General features: G+C 43.7%; 1 protein-coding gene across 6 annotated transcripts in view; it reads right to left on the reverse strand.

The window, feature by feature from the left end:
* Acap2 (ArfGAP with coiled-coil, ankyrin repeat and PH domains 2) overlaps positions 1-21,107 on the reverse strand; it is a 105,658-nt gene that overhangs the window by 41,928 nt on the left and 42,623 nt on the right. For all 6 annotated transcript variants that reach the window (XR_015045674.1, XR_015045675.1, XM_029470652.2 and 3 more), the window contains exons 3-6: positions 16,679-16,798; positions 15,284-15,337; positions 3,565-3,623; positions 1,314-1,497 (exon numbers count right to left, since the gene is read on the reverse strand). Coding sequence is in view for 4 of the 6 variants with exons in the window: in XM_029470652.2 (XP_029326512.1) it covers positions 1,314-1,497; positions 3,565-3,623; positions 15,284-15,337; positions 16,679-16,798 (417 nt within the window). In the remaining 2 variants the exon portion in view is untranslated. The remainder of the gene's footprint in view (positions 1-1,313; positions 1,498-3,564; positions 3,624-15,283; positions 15,338-16,678; positions 16,799-21,107) is intronic.

A 21,107-nucleotide genomic window follows, 5' to 3' on the forward strand; every position in this document is an offset into this window, starting at 1 on the left:
ATGCTTTACACTTCGGGTGCTTGTCACCTGTTAGTCTCTAACACAGCTACTTTTGCCAAAAACTAAAATGATCCAAGAATGCCCGTGAGACATTATTACGTAAACTCGTAGTTAGAAGGGGGTGAGCCGAGAGGCCATCGAGATGGCCTCTCAGGAAATACATAATTACTATGTTTAAGTTTGAAAATAATGGATATTTTAGCTAAACAGCATTACACATAAAATTGATAGCATTACACCATTTGCTTTAAAAAAAAAAATCATGTGCTACCTATTTTCCAACCACTGGATAAAAGCTGGAGACATTTTCTATTCTAGGAATATAGGACTCAGACTATAAACGTGTGGCATGTAAGCATGAGGACCTGAGTTCAATCCCCAGAACCCTGGTGAACAAAAGCTAGCTTGTTGGCACATGTTTAACATCTCCACTCTGGAGAAGGAAAGAGAGCAAGATCCATCCCTGGGGCTTGCCAGTTAGCTGGTCTAGCCTAGGTCCAGGCGGGAAGGAGGGAGGGAAGGAGGGAAGGAAGGAGGGGAAGGGGTGAAAGGGGGGAGGGAGGAGAGGGAGGGAGGGGAGGGGAGGGAGGGAGGAAGGGAGGAAGATATGGATAGTTATGGACATGTCCATGGCAACCAAGTTTGCCCTTTCTGTCCCCAAAGAATATGTGCATCTGTGCCCGTGTGTGCTGTATCCATCCTGCATCTGCACGCCTGGACCCTAAGAAGACGATCTCTCCCAGGGGTGCCTGTGGAGCCAGTATAGCCCTGCCACTCAGCTTTTGTCTCCAGCCTCCAAAGGGAGTCATCACTCCAAGGGTCTTTGAATTCATCTTCAAGAGAGGCAGATTCCCTAAGAACAATCCGCACCCGCCCGTGTGCTGTCTCACTGTGGACTCCCTGAGAGGCTCTGCGGCTCACGTTTAGAAGCACTGAGAAAAGTCTTTGGAAAACTGACAAAAGGATACACATGCTCACTGCTGCCAGGAGAAACTAACACCATCTAAACCCCGGGCTCGTACATCAACTAAACTGAAACGGGAAAGCTACAGAATAAAATATGGGTAAGATGTTATAACCCAATAGAAAGAAGAAATCAGAACCAAAGACATCTATAGCTATAGTGCGTGTGTGTGTGTGTGTGTGTGTGTGTGTGTGTGTGTGTGTGTGTGTGTGCGTGCGCGCGCGCGCGCGTTCACACGGGGGGGGGGAAAAAAAAAAAAGATGTACTTTATTCATTCTAGTACAATCACTCAAAGGAGCCTGCTAGAAAACCACTGCCATTAGTTGCAGGATGAGAGGAGTCGCGGTACCTGCAGGACGTAGTCAAGCGCTATGTGCCGGAAGCATTTCCGAGTGGCCGTGAGAATGTTTGCAGCCTCTTCAACCTCGTGCTGTTTGTTTCTTTGAACTTGGGCATTTTTTACTAGTGCGTTTTCCTTTTCTTCACTGACTTTTTCAAATTGTTTCTTGGCATCTTTGAATTTTCTAAGATCTCTAAAAAATAAAAATTTAGTGAAACTTTCTTCAAAATAGCCTTAGAGTTTACTGTTGCTTCCCCTAACGTGCCCGTCAGACATTGGCAGTCACCACTAACCCAGCTGAAGCATGCATCCTTCCAAAGGACACTTACCTGAGAAGTCTGGACAAAGGAAGTTCAGAGCTGGGACTTTTGAGACTTGGGAATATTTATACAGACTGTGAGTTTCTGCCTTAATCCAAAACTCAAAGATAAGAGCTCAAAAGGTTTCAGATTTGGACTATTTTAGACATTTTTTTTTCAGAGATAGGGTCTCTCTGTGTAGCCCAGGCTGTCCTAGAGCTTACTCTGTACACCAGGCTGGCCTTGAACTCACAGAGATCTATCCCCTGCTTCTGTTTCCCGAGCATTGGGATTAAAGGTGTGCACCACCACAGCCAGCACAGTTTAGATTCCTAATTTTTAGCTTATGGAACTTATCATTCTGTGTACATAATTCCTCATAAAGTGAGCCAACGTTTCATTATGTAAATCTGTATGAATCAAAATGGAAATAATGATAAAATTAATGTAACAGAAAGAATTTTCTAAAGATAAATTCAAAACATGCACATGGTTTAACTGTGATCTGTTTTTTTTTTTTTAAATACCAGTGTATATAAGACTTCCTACAGAGAAATACAGATTTGAATGGCCTTTCCCAAAAATTAAAATTCATTCAGCTTCCGGATAAACCCTAATGATCTGAGAGGTATTTTAAAACACACTTTTGCTTTTAAGAAACAATACTCAGAAGCACACCTCAGGCAACACACCTACCTAACACCTCTAGGAGGCTAGGAAAGAGGGCTGCTAGCTCCAGGCCAGCCTGGGCGACAGAGCAGGACTCTCTCTGTCTCAAAACACGTCTTAAAAAAAGGAAGCAAGAGAAACAATCTCTTGTTAGAGAAGCAAGAGAAACAATCTCTTGTTAGAAGAAATTAGTTAAAACACATAAAAGACAAAAATAAAGTCTTCAAGCACACAGGTACACACGTGTGTACAGAGCTGGTCCCAGTGAAGACAGAAGACAGGCCTTGTAACAGTCTGAAAAGATGGAGCCCTGGCTCTCTGTGTCCTCGGCCATGTAACACATCTCTGCCACTACTTCTAATAGGAAGCTGACAAAGTAAGCTGAAGACAAGCAGCTTTTAATTATAATAGATACATCTAAAAACTCTATGACTTTTTTAAACACTCCAAAGTTTTTATATGAAGTAAAGCATTATGAAGCCACTCATACGCGCTGCTCTGAGACATCTTTGTAGCATAAAGCCTAACCCATGGGCTGGGACTGTGGACTGCAGGCAGAAGAACCCTTGCTTAACACGGAAGGCTGGGAGGCAGGGGGTGTCCACTGCGGTGCTGTCTGCACAACCCCAAACCCAAAACTAACTACTCACAGCAACAGATAATGCTATTTGACCCTACTACTGTATTATAATGTCCCTTACTTATCTTTAATACTGTGCCCGAATTAACCTGATACTTGCATGAATTCTCAGCTAGAAGCCGCAGAAAAACTAGATTCTTAATGTAGAAAATCAGTTTTCCTTAACTTGGAAAGTTCGAACTTAAAATTTTTACTTCTAGTTCAATTTTATTTTGTATGTAAACAGGATACAACTCTCCCAAATTGTCACAGGTTACAACAATTTCTGTGGCTCATTTTTATCTATTACATTATCTTCTCTTCAAAGAAAATACCATATCGAGACTAGACAACAGTAAGTATTTCAACCCCCACCCTCGGGGGCTTTTAAATTACATCTGTATCTTCGGTAAGAAACCTTGTCTGGACTCTCATATACTCAAGGTGACTCTGATTCTCTCACAGACTCAGAAGAAATGAAACACACTCGACAAAGCAAACATGCCAGTATTTTCAGAAACTTGAGACCCATAATTTTCTTTTAGCATCTTCAGCCACATCCACAGCCACAGCCCCAGCCCTCCACCACTACCCAAGCCCCACCCTCACAGCAGCTGGCTGGTTATTCCTCCACCCACCATTCACCCCACCCTCTTAACTAAGGCAGACTTACTCTTTGACAAAGTTCTGAAGCTGGGCCTTAATTGATCTCTGAGTTTGGTCAAACAGAATCTAGAAAGTAAAACATAAGGTTGAATGTTAGAAAGAAAATGGAATGTAAATACCACGTTGTCTTGACAACACCCCACCCAATTCCAATGACACCTCGTTTCTTATTGAAGACCATGAAAGTGATAAATGAAATTGAAGCCAGTTTAGAGCCAATTCTACGAGCCTCAAAAATAACTTGCTTTTCTTCACTACAGAAAAGCAACCAATTTCAATTCCTCTTCAGATTTTGGAAGCCAGCCCACAGCAACGCAAACCCCTCTTTCTCCTCTTTCTCCATGCCAGCTGAGAACAGCAGCAGCTCTGCCTGACCCAGCCAGGAGTTTCCACTGGGAAGACTTGGGACCAGAAACAATGGCTGAATTGAGTTCCAGTCAGCATTACACAGTCCTGTCGGTCAAAGCACAGCTTTGAGCAGAGAGAACAAAATCCCAGTCCTCAAAACAGAGCTCTGTCCAGGTGTTACGGTGCCCCGGGCCCAATGCTGATGCCTCCCTATAGAAATTCCAAGTACTTTCAGAATTGGCAGAATGACTTCAAATTCTGGATTTGAAATAGAGTGAGAAGAACAGAGACTGGAGAAACAATACACAAAACAGTCAAGAAAAACTTACAAATAATTCTAATTAAAATACTGCATCTGCCCAATTTGCTTCCAGAAAAAAAAAATCTTTTTTTCTTGTATCCTAGTAAGCCCAACATAAGCAAAAGAAACTATAGAAATCAAAATGGAACTAAATAGAAAATTGATAAAGACAAAAATCAATAAAACCAAAGCATGGTTTTTTTGAGATTATAAATATGGTAAATGCGGAGCAAAGGCTATGACCAGAAAATAAAAAGGGAGCAGTCCCCACAAGGCAACTTCCACAAGACTGCTCAGGAAAATGTCCCTAAAGAGAAGGCCAGGTCACTGCAGGTCGCTGGAGTGACTTGATGCCGTCAGTTAAAATTATCTGACTAGTAGCTGCTGCCCTGAGAACCCAGGCTCTGCTGGGAACCACATGGCACCAGTCAGCTTTCCAGGGAAGGGATGCTAGGATGGAGCCTGCAAGGTGGGCACTGTAAAGGAGGTGGCTCACCAGCCCACTGTCTCTTTAAGACACAGTTCTCATTCAGTGCCATGCCTATGATGCTCTTGTGGAGGCTCAAAAAATCTTTTTATTCTGTCTGAAGGATGAAGACTTACATGAACACATCTATCTAGCCAAAGCAGTAAAGGGAAATAAAAAGCCACAAGTGTTGGCTATTTAGGAGGCAGGCTATGGCCTTACCATAGGCAGCTATTGAAAGGATAATGTGTGTTGTCGGGAAATAAGTATAAGCCTAGAGAACACTCAACAGGAAAAGAAGCACATTTGTTTTTGAAACACAAAATCTACCAAAGCCCACTAGAAAGGAATCAGTAGCTAGCGACTTAGGAAATAAAACTTGTGATTTAAAACCCCCATTTCTTGTAAGGTAAAGGTGGTCTTGGATGGCGCTTAGCAATCCAATCCAACAGCAACTGCTGCTATTTATCCATAAGAAGGCCTTGGGCTCACAGAAACACCAGAGAGATAAGTTTCTACAGCAGCTGGACTCACAGCTGCTGACAATGGTGAATGCCCGTCACCGTGGAACATCTCACAATGCACACAAACAGATGAAGCTCGGCGCACTTGGCTACCTAGGTAAGTGAATCCTAGTCACAGCACCTCACGAGCTCTGATTTACATGACCTTTAGGAAAAAGCAAAGTTACAGGTATAGAGAAGAGATCAGCAGTTTCCCTGGAGATGAGAGAGGGCAGCTGGCAGGAGGAAGGACACTGCAAAGGTGTGCTGGGGAGGGGCTGACAGATGCTGCCTTATCTTGACTTTAGCGGCAGGACAGGATCTCTAAAGCTCCACGCCACAAGAGGTCAGTTTTCATACATGTAAATTACCAACTCAGTGCACTTTCTTTAAGTGCAAAAGATGACATTGCACCAAAAAAAAATAAAATAAAGGAAAGGCAACTTAAAACTATTCCATTTACACCGATCTTAGCCAAAAGGCCCAGAAGTGCTGCCCCCAACAATTTTAAAGAACACACACACCAAGTATGGAACACAACTGCAGCTCACACATGCTGGTAGAGACAGGTGTGATCAGCTTTGGAAAACTGTCCCCAAGTTTTGAAGTTTTGTTCTCTTTAATGATAGTTAGATTTTAAGGAATGTAATATTGAAAAGAAATTTTAATATTGAAAATGAACATTTATATTTGATAAAATTATATTTTCTTTATTTTTTTCTTAGCATACAACTCCTTCATTATGCAAGTAGTACAATTTCACATGCCATCCTAGAAATGAGCTCACTACCCCTAGACATTTCTACATACACAAATGTTATCCACAGATGTATATATATTAAATATGTATGCATGTATGTGTTTAGCCAGTAACTGTATCAATAATAGCCAAAACTAAAAAAAAAAAAAAAAAAAAAAACCACAATGGCCCACTGTGGTAAGCAAAATAGGGCCACAATTTTTTTAAAGTATTTTTCCTTTTGAGACAGGGTCTCGCCATGTAGCTCCAGTGTCCTGGAACTTGTATGTCGAGCAAGTTTGCTTTCAAATCAGAGCTCTGCCGGCCTCTGCCTCCCGAGTGCCGGCATTAGAGGGGCGTACCACCACAGCAGGCGCATTCTATTTTTTTTTTTCTTTCCTGAGATCTGATGCCCAGGCTGGCCTCCAACTGGATTACAACACCCCAGCCCCCTGGGTCACCCAGGTAGCTCTGACTAAAAGGCCACAGTAAGTACTTCACCTAGAACATCCACAAACTCTTTGGCAATCCTTGCTTCAAAAACAGACCCTCATTCTTTTCTCAGGTGGGAGCTGTCGCCTGCTTCTTCTAAACAGTCATATAGACTTGACAGTGTGACCTCTGGGACTGGGTCACAGCAGGCACTGACATTTCCTTTGCCCTTGTCTTGGGTCACATTTGGAGAGTAACAGACTCTTGTCATTAGGACACTCATGCAGTCCTGCAAAGAAGGTCCTTGGAAGACAGCAGTGGCAGCACACGACTTTGATACCAGCCCTCAGGACTCAGATCGGATCTCTGGGAGGTCCATGTGAGCCTGGCCTACAGAGTGAGTTCCAGAGCATCCAGCATACACTGAGAAACTGTATTGAAAAAACAAAAAGAGGCATAGGAGGGAGTGGGAGGGGTTCTAGGTAAAGAACTTACGCCTCTGGCTAAGAGGGATATGATTAAAACCCCTTAGACATGGACCCATCGGCCCATGTGAGGACCTGAATTTAAAGGCCCAGCCCCAATACATATGCAGTATCCAGTGAAAGACATCAAGACATCAAGCCAGAGCCACCCAGTGACATCTCCCAAACTCCTAACTCAGAGAACTATAAGGTAACAGATGCTTGTTATCTTAATCCTTAAGTTCAGGGCTAACTGAAATACAGTGATGGATAATATAGTCATTGGGCTGGAGAGATGGCTCAGTGATTAAGAGCACCGACTGCTCTTCCAGAAGTACTGAGTTCAATTCCCAGCAATCACATGGTGGCTCACAACCATCTGTAATGGGATCTGATGCCCTCTTCTGGTGTGTCTAAAGAGCTACAGTGTACTCATATAAATAAAATATATCTTTATAAAAAAAGATAATATAGTCATCAACAAGTGAGTGCTATATGAGTGGTGGCGCACTCATACAATGCAATGTCACTAAGCAATAACATGAAGCCAAGCATTACACACACAATATGACCGCGTCTCAAAATAACTGAGTGAAACATACTAGACGTCCAAAATCAACCAGACTGCAGACCAAGAACTGACTAGGAATGAGGGCTGAGGACAGAGATGGAATTACAAAGACGCCAAAGAAAACTATGGGGCACAGAATACAGCAAAGCTTACCACAATCTGTAATGGTGCAGTATGTATCCTATTCCCTGGAAGAGTGAGTGTATACCAGAGGAAAACTGTATTCTGAAACTGGAACTTTTCATCCACACCCTCTAAAACACTGCACTCCCAAAATAAAAATGTATACGCATTTGATTAGCAGTATTTTAAGAAAGTCATTAGTCTCACTGTATCTTTCTGAAACATGTCATCATATGTAGTCCAGGCTGGTTGGAGGGAGATTTACTATGTGGCCCAGGCTGCCTTCAAGCATGTAGTCTTCCTGCCTCAGCCTCCCAGGCATGCACCACCGCATGTGGCTAGCCTAGGGATTTGTATTTCATCCTTCACAGTGAGGCTGCTAACACATGAACAACTAAATACAAGCTGTCTCCTCTGCCGATGTCAAGGCACACACTATCCAACAACAAACTTTCCCAATGGTTAACTGCTGGACAGATCAGTCTCCGTTAGTTGGCTAGAGGTCCATCTCAATTCCTAGTCACTGATCTATACCTGTCTTAGTCAGGGTTTCTATTCCTGCACAAACATCATGACCAAGAAACAAGTTGGGGAGGGAAGGGTTTATTTGGCTTACACTTCCATACTGCTGTTCATCACCAAGGAAGTCAGGACTGGAACTCAAGCAGGTCAGGAAGCAGGAGCTGATGCAGAGGCCATGGAGGGATGTTCTTTACTGGCTTGCTTCCCCTGGCTTGCTCAGCCTGCTTTCTTATAGAACCAAGACTACCAGCCCAGAGATGGTCCCACCCACAAGGGGCCTTTCCCCCTTGATCACTAATTGAGAAAATGCCTTACAGTTGGATCTCATGGAGGCATTTCCTCAACTGAAGCTCCTTTCTCTGTGATAACTCCAGCTGTGTCAAGTTGACAGTACAATACCCTACTTAGGTATACATTTCTTGTTATACGCTAAAAGTAAACAGTGACAATAGCCATCAAGAGAAAACTAAGGCTTGCTTCCATTTCTAGAAATTTAACACTGCTGCTGTGAGCAACCATGTACAACAAATAACCACCAAAAGTTTTCTACTAGTTATAGATCAGTCTCACGGAACTACAGGACAGAAGACAGGACTTGGGAGCCAGTGCTCCCATTCAAGCTGTTTCCCCTTTGGGCAGGGGCCTCATTAAAACAACATTCTCTCTGCTGTACTCAAGGAAAGATGAAAGCTGAGATATACATCGAAGATGGCAGACAAACCACTTCAGAAAGTCAGCAGGGAAACAAAGACAGACAAGAAGACAAGCCCGCTACAGATCCACAGGTAGCACCAGCCCTGCTTCCAGTCCAAGCCATGACTTAGGGGCCACTGACTGAGACAATGTGTTGTAAAATCTTTATGATTCCTATTATCCAGGGATCACACTGTTCCTACCTGATGACTGTAGAGGACATAAAGGCATTATTGCTCTTTGCAGAATTGAGTAAGGGGCAAAGTTATGGCTTCTGACCCTGTAGGATCACTGAATCTTTTGAGCAATCTCATTAGGACCTTAATAAAGAACTAAGATAATCAGTAGGCTCTTCTTTGTAGCCCTCAGTAGTTAACAGTCCTGTGAGTTACTGTTATTCTTGTGATAAAGTAACTGACAAAGTCAGCTTAAAGAGAATTTATTCTGACTCCATCCCAGCAGGAGAGGGATGGTGGTGGGAGAGGACATAGCTGTGGCAGCAGGAACGGGAGACAGTTGGTCACAGTGCAGCTGCAGTCAGGAAGCAGAAAGACATAAACCGTGGGTGGCACTCAGCTCCATCTCTCCTCTTCCCCGTGCATCATTCCTAGCCCCCAGCCCATGGGTGGTGCTGTCCACACTCACGGTGGCTCATCACTCCTTAAACCATCCTTACATCCACACAGGAGTGCCTCCTAAGTGACTATAGATCCCGTGAACGACACCCAAGCACATCACTTTAACCATAATGTGCCACCCCTAGCTTTCTAATTCATCCAACTTCCAAAGTCCCCTCAGAGTTACTGCTCTGATCCAGCACTGCTCGAAAGCCCAGTGCCACTCATAAGACTCATGTCTTAACTTTGAGGCATAAAATAACAATAAATAAGTTAACTATTTCTAATATGTAATAAGACGAATAGGTGTTCTCACTCTAAAATGGAGACACTGGGGACCTGGCAAGGATCAGACAAAAGCCCAGTTGTGGAAACATAAAATTCTGCAGCCACACATCCAACATCTCAGGCTCTTGGCAGCTTTCAGGCTCAAATGGCCTTGGGTAGCTCCTTCGGCTCTCTCTCTCTCAGCTTGGCACCATCTGGTCCCTGCAACTTTCTTCTACTGTTATACCGGAGTACTGGCATCTCCAGCCTCTGGGGTCTCCACTGTAACTTAGGGTTCATTTTCAAAAGGACTTCCTTGCATGGACTCCAACCTTGCTTCAGCAGTTTCTAGAACTTTGCAAGGTGTCACAACCCAAAAATTGGCACCATATGGACAGTGCTGGCAGGCTCTGATGTAGTCAGGTGCCCTCTACCACATCTGGACCTCTCTGGACCTCGGTGGCTGGACATGGAGAAACAAACACTTGCCTAGAAGGTTGTTTCCACACAAGGAAACCCTTCCCGGGTGTTCTCATTCTTTCTCCTTTTCACATGCTGTATAGAGCCTTTCACAGTAGGGTCTCACTAAGACTCTCCATCTATTATCCCAGCAGACACCCTAAAGGGTGCTCATCTCTCTAACAGTCATGGGGCTTTCTCCACGCTCTGCTTGTCCAGGACTGTAAATCTGCCACACTCCTCACCAAAGTCCATGTTTTTCACACTCTTCAATTCTACATGTGGCTTCTCATTGTACATTAGAGCAGAGCAATAAGCCGTAACCATGACGCAGCCTGAATGTTGTGCTGCCTTGAAATGTCTGCCTCCAATATGGTTAGTGCCCTGCTCTTTAGCTCGTCTCACTTCTCAGGGCACAGAGGATAGACTGCTTTCCAGAATGCAACACGAGAATGGGTTCTAGCTCAATTCCCAAGACTCCTGAAGAGGGGCTGGGGGAGTCCATATTCAAGTTAGCATGGGCAGAAGATGTGGAAAAAGTGGAGTAAATAAACATTGGTTTACCTATTGAAACTTGTAATTCTCTGCACTCTTGTGAGCAGTCTACAATGTCCACAATCCTAGCAGTATTCTGAAGGGCCCAAGTGCTCCTACACCCTCCTGCAAACCAGTTCTAAACCTACCAAGCACTTGACCAGATTTATCACAGCATCAGTCTGGCTTCTCAGAACCAGTTTTCTGTCTTAGCTTTTCTCATCACTCTGACTAAGGTGACCTAGGAAGGAAGGGTTTACATTCTGCCACAGCGGGAGGCAAGCCACAGCAAAGAGAGTGGCTCTCACACGTGGCAGGGGTGTGAGACACATTTGTTATTATAAAGTGGAGGATGGATGCTGGTACTCAGTTTGCATTTGCCACTTTATTCTGTCCCAGGGAGAGTTGCACCTACATTCAGGATGCACCTCCTTCCTTGGTCAGACTCTCCGACAAATTTGACTCAGAATCCAATCAACTGCCAATGAAGATTCACTAGTACAAGTCTCAACAAACTAACAGGTGTTTATTTGTTCTCCATCTCTGCCCATGCTAATCTGTCCACAGACCTTTTTGTCCCTCTTCAGGCAATGGTTTTCTACTGGGTTAGGTATTAAAATCAAATTGTTAGCAGAATGGTGGCACACACCAAAAATTCCAGCACCTGAAAGGCTGAGACAGAAAGGCCAGGAGTTCTAGGCCAGCCTGATCTGCCTGACATCTCAAACGTCCTAGAAATGCAGAGTCACGGCAGATAGCAGCACACCTGTGAGCCCGGCTGTGAACAGGAAGCAGAAGCAGAAGATCACAAAGGCAAGGCAGTCTGGGAATGTAGTGAGCTGAGCCAACCTGGACTATCTGAGACCCTGTCAGGAAAAGAGGGAAGGGAAAGGGAGATTAGAGGGGAAAGGAAGGAGGAAAGAGGAAAAGGAAAGGCAAGGGAGTGAAGAAGGGAGGAGAGAGGCCGGGAGGAAGGGAAAATGGGGCAGGAGAAAGGATCAAAATCCACATTTACTAAAGTCTTCAAGTAGCTTGTTTCTACAGTTACATTAAACTGCAGATAAGGATGGCCTGAGGTGATTGACAGAAAATAAAAAAAGGAAAGACAGATAGACCAGCTACACATTTCTGGATTCCTCATCCTTCCTACCAAAGATTCTGACCTTAATTAGGTCGGTTTGCAAGTCTGACTACACTGAGAGGAATCTGCCAACAGCAGCCTAATCACTGACTCATGTCCACTCACTCAGAAAGTAGCCTCTGGTGGGTTTCACAGCTCCAGAAAGAGGTAGACAACTGAGCGGTCCATAAGAGCATAAGTCAGCACACTTCCTCTGTAAAGGCTATACAGGAAGGAGTGGTTTACTCATTCAATACGCGCTGACCATCACAATCATGCAACTTTGTCAGGAATACAAGACTCAAAGACATGAGTAAAATAAATTAAAAAGAAAAGCAAGGGACTAGATTTGGCCTGTGAGCCATAGTGGACTCTAAGAGTGACTTTCAAACTGGCTGCTGGCCTCTCTGATAACACAGATCTGGAACTGGGGCTGAGGCCCTGCAGGTCCAACAGTTCACAGGTGATGCTGATGTTACTGGGCCAGGGACCACTAGTTACAAAGCAGAATCTCTGACATACATATGAACTCAGAGACTGTTGGCAGCACGCACACACCTACACAGGTCCAAGCCAGATGGGATTCCAGTGCTAAATAAGAGGGGGAAGTAGACACAAGCTCCCCTTGCTAACCAAGAAGCTACCTCCAACTGACAACCACTTGCAAAGAAAAAATTCGTTTTCTCCAATGGAGTCTCACCAAGTATACAAACCTTACTTGTGCAAGCCCCATGCCCAGCAGTTAAGGGCCAACACAAAACAAACTCATTGGTATTTCTGTAGATTTTTCAATCTCGGGGATTTTTTTACCTTAGTGGTTTTCTGCTCATTTATTTTATGGTTTCTAAGTGTGTGTGTGTGTGTGTGTGTGTGTATGCACATGCACTTGTGCTTCTTTAATTTATATACTGGTTTGTTGTTTGTCTTTGCCTTTTTGTTTTCTAAAGAGAGAAAGAGAAGGTGTGGGGTTGGAAAGTGGAGAGGTGGGGATCTGGGAAGAGATGAGGGGGAGGAGCCATGATCAGAATATACTGTATGGGAAAAAAATATTTCCAATTTAAAGTATAAAAAAATTAAATTAAAAAAAAAAGAATCAGGATCTCAAATTTCACTAGTCATTCTCAGAATCACCTACGGTCCTTTAAAGTGACTGACGGTAAGAGTTCTGCTATGGGTGTCATAAATGAATGTAGGACAGTTTACTACAGGAAGTTTCCCAACATACATACAACTTAACTCCATATATTAGAGTTTAAAACTGTGGTCAGCTGTGTACCGACAGCCAACAATTCTCCCATGTCTGCAGAAGCATGTCACTGTACAACCGAGAGTTAGACTTAATCTCCTTATCTTGAATTTGACCTGACTGTGAATCTTGCTGTTTGATCAGAAGATTGTAGCCCAAGGGGAAGCAACTCGACTTCTAGACTGTGGTCTTAAGAAATAAGAGGTGCTAGACACCCAGCCAACTCCAGCCGACCTTAGCACCAGACAAGTTGACCCTCTAGTCACCCAGTACCCAGCCAGACCAGGAACAGAGGCAAGCTGGCCACCTCACATCCTGCCCAATAAACACGAGTATGCATTCGAAGTTGCCAAGTACTGGAGAGGATGTCAGATACTGTCAGCCACACACAAGACACTGACAGTTATGTTCTATAAAAATTTTAAAAGCTAGCCAGGCAGTGGTGGCGCATGCCTTTAATCCTAGCACTGGTGGGAGGCAGAGGCAGGCAGATTTCTGAGTTCAAGGCCAGCCTGGTCTACAGAGTGAGTTCCAAGATTGCCAGAGCTATACAGAGAAACCCTGACCAAAAAAAAAAAGTTGTAAACCACTTGATACAACTGTGGTTTCCAGCTGCTGGGCTCTATTTAGAAGCTATGAGATGACCTCCTCTGCTAACTTTCAAAGTTAAAAGAACAGTTCTTCTTTTGCCAAAGCTACAGACCTCATCCCTTTTTGTCTCCATTCTGAATTATCTAAAACTATCGAGGCTCTTGGTCCTAACTCAGGACTACTGCTTGTCATTATTTCTCGAATTCTCTCTAACAGGGAAGTGTGCAAGCGGTACAGTTCTGTACGGTAAACTCATCTTCAAGCCAGCTGTTGCTTCTTGGCATTTTTAACTGGCTTGTGGTGATAGCTAATCAAAGCCTCTCCTGACAAAATTTCTCCTTTCTTATTTTTAGTTATTGAAAAATTTATGTATGCAAATGGAACTAAATACACATATTTAATATTTTCAGAAAGTATAGTTCTAGAGACTCAAAATCTTTCTTGAAAAATCTACTTTCTAGTTATACATGTAACACTAAAGTGAGCTAATACTTTGCTTTATTCACTAATTAATTTTATATATCGATATAATTTATTTAAATTATAATACACAGTATGCACAGCCACACAAAAACTATCGCCAACCTGTAAACCTTACAGCACGCATTCGTGCGTCTCATTGCTAAGCAGAGCTATCTCACCACTGACTCTGCACACTGAACAACTTCTTGTTGATTACACCCAAAAGACAAATACAGTAGTTCAAAGTTATCTCCCTCAACCTAACAAAAAGCTATTAAATAGGTCAATGGTAATAATGGCTCATCATACTTAAATCCAAGTGATTATTTCCTATGAAAAAGACATATATGTAGATAGACACATATACGCTAAGCTTCTGCAACATAAGATAAGAAACACCCTCCTTCAGGAGACTGGACACGCCAGAGCAAGCAACCGCTTACGTGATTCCTACTACAAGCTAAAGCTGAAATAACTCTTAGGACTGCAGAAATTACACTATAAAATCAGACTATGATATGACAATGTTTTCAGGGCCTAGAGAAATGGCTGGGTGGTTAAGAGCACTGGCTGCCTCTCCAGAGGACCCAGGCTTGATTCCCAACACCCACACAGTGATTTACAACCATCTGTAACTCCAGTTCTAGGGAAGTCTGATGCCTTCTTCTGACCTTTCTAAGTACCAGGCATGCACATACATGGAGGCAAAACACTCATACACAAAATACACATACAAATAAATACATCTATTTTCCCCCTTTCCAAATGCATCTATTTTTAAGACAGAAGATTGTCCGTGCCAGTTTTTGAAAAAGCTAGCTACAGCTACAATAAATACTGATATATAACTTCAGCTGCAATATAACCCGCCCAACCCTCTCCCCATCCCTCAAAAATGACACAGACTCAAAGTGGGAAAATAACTTTAATGGGTATTATTTTATGATATTAAGCTTATTATGGGGGATAGAGTATCATTTTATAGTGGTGTAGCCATTGGTAAACTATCCATAAAATGAATAAACTGTCCAGTAAATAACCCTCTACCCACAGCTCAAACAAGCAGTGATAATGAAACTCCGTGGAGAAAGATTTATTATACTAGAATTGGAAATAAAGCAAACTCACTTTCCTTCCCCACCATCCACACATATGGAGCATTTTATATCCACCGCAATATCAAACCAATCAGGTCCTCAAGTGAGTCAGCTCCTAAGACTGGTGCTTGAGTTGCCACCAGGCCCAGCACCCTACTCACACATACTTACTGTGTGGAAATTGATCATTTCCTGAAGACTGTCAGAAAACTTGGTCAAACTTGTCTGTGAAAAAGAAACCAAAGGAAAAGCAAATCATTTACCAGCTACTAAAATCCGTCACAAAAATGTTACGGTCACATTTCTGACAGAGGAATCAAACTGTCCTGTAAACAGAAACATTTACTTGCAAGGACAATCTTACTGGCTCACTGGACATGCCCTGCAGCAGCCATGCCTACTACAAGTCTACATGTGACAACAGGCAGAGGCCTGGAAAACCAAAGACTTAGCCCTGGCCCATTCACAGTGTGCATTACCCTAAAGGTTTGAAAGCATCAATAGTGTGCCCTGCGAGCAACAATGGGTCAAATAATTACCAAAACATACCTGCTACTTCACTATATAGTTTTCATCATGGAAAAAAAAATCAGTAACACTACAGAATATTGAAAGGGATCCAGCCGGGCGTGGTGGCGCATGCCTTTAATCCCAGCACTTGGGAGGCAGAGGTAGGCGGATTTCTGAGTTCGAGGCCAGCCTGGTCTACAGAGTGAGTTCCAGGACAGCCAGGGCTACACAGAGAAACCCTGTCTCAAAAAACAAAAACAAAAACAAAAAGAAAGAAAGAGAGAGAGAGAGAGAGAGAGAGAGAGAGAGAGAGAGAGAGAGAGAGGAAGGAAGGAAGGAAGGAAGGAAGGAAGGAAGGAAGGAAGGAAGAAAGAAAGAAAGAAAGAAAGAAAGAAAGAAAGAAAGAAAGAAAGAAAGAAAGAAAGAAAGAAAGAAAGAAGGAAAGGGATCCGAGCTAATCCAGGACAACAGGCTAACCATACATACACACCAAGTATACAGTTGGGTCCTGTTCTTAGCATGCTAATACTCTGCCCACCACACAGTCAACTACTGGTGACCTGTTTCTGTCCCTGACCACTGGCAGCTACATCAGCTCACCTAGCTGAATGTAAACTTGAATACTGTAAAGCAAGATTCGAGCAGTGGTGCTACATATGCACACAACAAATCAAACGTTAATGTACAATTACTTAAAAAAACAGAAGGCTGGGCAGTGGTGGCCCCACACCTTTAAATCTCAACTCTCAGGAGGCCAAGGTGGGCAGATCTCTATGAGTTCAAGGCCAGGACAGTCTGCAGATCAAGTTCTAGAATGGCCAAGGCTACACAGAGAAGCCCAGTCTCCAAAACAAACAAGCAAGCAAACAAACAAACAAACAAAAAAAATCAAATTAACAGAAAACAACAGGAATTACAGAACATGGCTCCAAGGAATGGCAGCTCTTCTGCTGGGCTTTTCCATTTGCTGTAATCGTCAATAAGGTTAAGTTAGCGCACAATCACATGCTGTTCTGTTGCGCCCATCACTGTACCCATAATTTTAGTGATACCAACCTCAACCACAGCATCATTGCTAGAATACTGGGCCAGGTCTCGGATCCCATTCATGAACTGTTTATTTGCAACACAAAAGGCTTTGCCAGTGTCAATCATCGCGATACACAGTTTCACAAGCTGAAAAAGAAAAAAAGAAGGGATGAGAAGGGAGTGATCATGTAGTGCCTTCACTGAAGAAGGGTTGGCCGTTGTTACATGAGATAGCCTATTCAATACAAATTACAGTTCATCAAAAACTAGAAATTGTTGAGAGAATTTTTCCTTTGCTTTTACATAGTAAATGCACGGGAAAAGTTACCTCCAAAAAGCCAACGTTTTAGAACCCAGAGGCGATCTGACAACATCAAGTCAAATTCAAATCCATGATTTAAGCTCATAAGTGTTTATTACATCTCCTAGAAGAGGAGCCAGGACGGAGCTCAGCATTAGAGCACTTGCCCACATGCGAAGCCCAGAGTTCAGTTCCTGGCACACACACAAAAAACTACGTGGTAAAAGAAAGGAAGGGGTAAGGGGCGGCAGCGTGGTGACAATGTGACTAGATGGGACTGTGGGAGCCTGGGGCAAAGCTGCATACACCGGAATCATGCTGCTCAGGGGCACGCCACCAACGCCGCCATCAGACAGATGTCTGAGATGATTAAACAACCTCTGCTAGGGACCACTAGAAAAAAAAAGGATTTCTTCCCCAATGCCTGTTTTGGGCACTGTGTAAAGCCTCAGAACTGAGCCTGCACCAGTCTCTCTGGCTCCTTCTCCCTCATTTATGCCTTCACTGTGGCTCAGTCATGTGATACCTGTGTGGTATGCACAAGCACTGTGATCAGAAACACAGACCATGTGATACCTGTGTGGTGTGCACATCACTGTCATCAGATACACAGACCATGTGATACCTATGTAGTGTGCACAAGCACTGTGGTCAGATACACTTAGCTAGGCTGCAGCTTGCTTGTAGAGGCTGCCTTGTATGCCTGAGGCTCAAATACAATCCCTAACACCAAAAATAAAGACAGCTCTACCACGGGTAACAATAGCATCCAAAACATAGGGAAAAATCAGACTTCTAAAAGTACTAATGTTTTTATTGAAATGGAAATCCTTTTGCATGCTTAGAAAATGGCTGCAAGAATGCATAAAACCTAGATCAGAGTGCTTCTCTAGCAAAGGAACAGACAGTGAACAACTCTCACTGGGTACAATACACCTCTTTGCCTACGAATTTTGTTCCAGGTAGGTAATGTTACTCAACAAATTAAATATCAAAATTAATTAAATTAAAAGGAGAGGCTAATATATAGTACAGTATGATTAAAACAGGATTTTCGGGTAGATCTATTCAGATTCAAATCCTAATGCCACCTAGGAGGGTCTAGGTGACCTCAATTTAACAAACCTTTTCCTCATCTGTGTAATATGTAACAATGATATGGTACGAACCCACAAGAAGCTTCTATCCAGAGAGACCACAAAAAACTACCTCAGCAAAGCAACTGCAAGTGCATGCTGTCCCGTGGGCAAGCTTTCTCACTGATATCTCACTGATCCTTGTCCCGCTGGCGAGCTTTTTCACTGATCCTTGTCCTGTGGGCAAGCTTTCTCACTGATCCTTGTCCCGCAGGCAAGCTTTCTCACTGATCCTTGTCCCGTGGGCAAGCTTTCTCACTGATCCTTGTCCCGTGGACAAGCTTTCTCACTGATCCTTGTCCCGTGGGCAAGCTTTCTCACTGATATCTCACTGATCCTTGTCCCGTGGGCAAGCTTTCTCACTGATCCTTGTCCTGTGGGCAAGCTTTTTCACTGATCCTTGTCCCGTGGGCAAGCTTTCTCACTGATCCTTGTCCCGTGGGCAAACTTTCTCACTGATCCTTGTCCCGTGGACAAGCTTTCTCACTGATCCTTGTCCCGTGGGCAAGCTTTCTCACTGATATCTCACTGATCCTTGTCCCGCTGGCGAGCTTTTTCACTGATCCTTGTCCCGTGGACAAGCTTTCTCACTGATCCTTGTCCCGTGGGCGAGCTTTCTCACTGATCCTTGTCCTGTGGGCAAGCTTTCTCACTGATCCTTGTCCTGTGGGCAAGCTTTCTCACTGATCCTTGTCCCGTAGGCAACCTTTCTCACTGATATCTCACTGATCCTTGTCCCGCAGGCAAGCTTTTTCACTGATCCTTGTCCTGTGGGCAAGCTTTCTCACTGATCCTTGTCCTGTGGGCAAGCTTTCTCACTGATCCTTGTCCCGCGGGTGAGCTTTCTCACTGATCTTTGTCCCGCGGGCGAGCTTTCTCACTGATCCTTGTTTCTGTTTTGCTTTATAGAAAGCAGAGGTGGCAAGGGAAAGGAGAGAGGCAGCTGAGGGTTTGCACAGTAAAAGATACGTTTATTACTGCAAAAGAGCAGGTTGCTTCTAGACTAGGAAAGAGAGATAAAACCATTTCAACCAAGCAGAACACCATGTCAGTCTTAGAAAGCAGGCGAGGGAAAGGCATCCGGCATCTCAGGAAACTGAAGCTATACCAAACACACTGTACCTTCATGGTGCAGATTACATCATTAAGATTCACACAAGGGGAGCCTACTGGGCATAGTGGTGCCTGCAGCATAGTTCTAAGAGCCTGAGGCAGGAGAATCACTAGCATGGGGGGTTGAAAACTAGCCTAGACAATAAAATGAGACTCTTGCCTCAATAATTAAAAAGTATAAGCATGCTTACTTTGTTTTACTTGTCTTAAGTGAAAGCAGCCAATGTTACATGAATGATACATGCTCCCACTGATTAAAACTATTCAGACGAGAGAGACAGAGAAAGCTCGCCCGCGGGACAAGGATCAGTGAAAAAGCTCGCCCGCGGGACAAGGATCAGTGAGATATCAGTGAGAAAGCTTGCCCACAGGACAAGGATCAGTGAAAAAGCTCGCCCTCGGGACAAGGATCAGTGAGATATCAGTGAGAAAGCTTGCCCACGGGACAAGTATCAGTGAGAAAGCTTGCCCACGGGGAGGCAGACCCTCCGCTGCACAGAGACAGAAACTAGCTCAGGATTCACAGGACAGAGGGAACCTAGAAGTTGCAGCAGGCTCCTCTTTGGGGAAGAGGGAAATGTCCTGGAATTAGACCAAGGTAATGACGTCCAACATCGTGACTACACTAAAAACCATTTTAAAATACATTCTTTACATTAGGTGAATTTTTAAAATATTTTTATTAGGTATTTTCCTCATTTACATTTCCAAAGCTATCCCAAAAGTCCCCCATACCCTGCCCCCCACTCCCCTACCCACCCACTCCCACTTTTTGGCCCTGTACTGGGGCATATAAAGTTTGCAAGTCCAATGGGCCTCTCTTTCCAGTGATTGCCTACTAGGCCATCTTTTGATACATATGCAGCTAGAGACAAGAGCACCGGGGTACTAGTTAGTTCATAATGTTGTTCCACCTATAGGGTTGCAGATCCCTTTAGCTCCTTGGGTACTTTCTCTAGCTAAGTTAGGTGAATTTTATCTCAATGAAAAAAAAAAATGATCTCCCCTAAAAGTATAATGAAATAAATTTTAAAATGATCCACAGAGGATGACAGTAGTGACGTTATTTGTGGCTAACTAGACATCCTGTGCTCATGCAGGGCAGCTGCTACCATCAGTGGCATCTACAATGTCCCCCAGTTTGTCCCGCCCAAACTATAGATAGATAGATAGATAGATAGATAGATAGATAGATAGATAGATAGATAATTCAAAAATGCTGCCACCCACCTTGCCCCCAGCCCATTCCTGGCCTGGCCTGTGTGAGGCTGATGCCTGTGGCTGTGCCAGGCTGTACATCCGGCCTGCCCTGGATTACGATTATTCTGATCCAGATCTTGGTATTTACGGCATTAAGAAAATGGCCTGAATTATTCACGGAGTTTCTCACCAGTATGTCTGAAAGCACGCAATCTACCAATGATGACCACTAAGAGGGAGACAGTTCTTCAGTCAGCTGTAGATTGCCTTCATCCTGACAGACCTGACAAGGTCCTGAACTACATGTGCGTGATACAGATTTCCATGAAGGAGGACGTGGGTGATGTCATTGGGTCAGATGCTTGGTACCCAGTTCTCAGATGAACTCTGTTCTCAGAAGCGTGATGTCTAGTTAAAAATAATGGTCAAAGTGTGGGATCAGATTAAACTGCCCACTGGAGACGATCGGGATGACAGAAGACAAGAAATGGGGATTATGACAGTCTCCCCACTGACACAGTAGAAGAAACTCTCCCGCTACAAGTCGGGACAGCAAGTCTCCGACAACTGTGCTTGGGGTTCAAAAGAAATTTTGAAAGAGCTGAGGAGTGAAGAGAATCCATGCAGATCCTGGAATCCAAAGATCTGGGGGTCCCAGATGCCTCAAGTCTTTTAACATTTAAAATGAAATGAGTGAGAGGAAAAC

The sequence above is a fragment of the Mus caroli genome, unplaced genomic scaffold (assembly GCF_978045245.1).
Source record: "Mus caroli unplaced genomic scaffold, Mus_caroli_1 scaffold_17, whole genome shotgun sequence".
In the NCBI taxonomy this organism is placed as follows: Eukaryota; Metazoa; Chordata; class Mammalia; order Rodentia; family Muridae; genus Mus; species Mus caroli.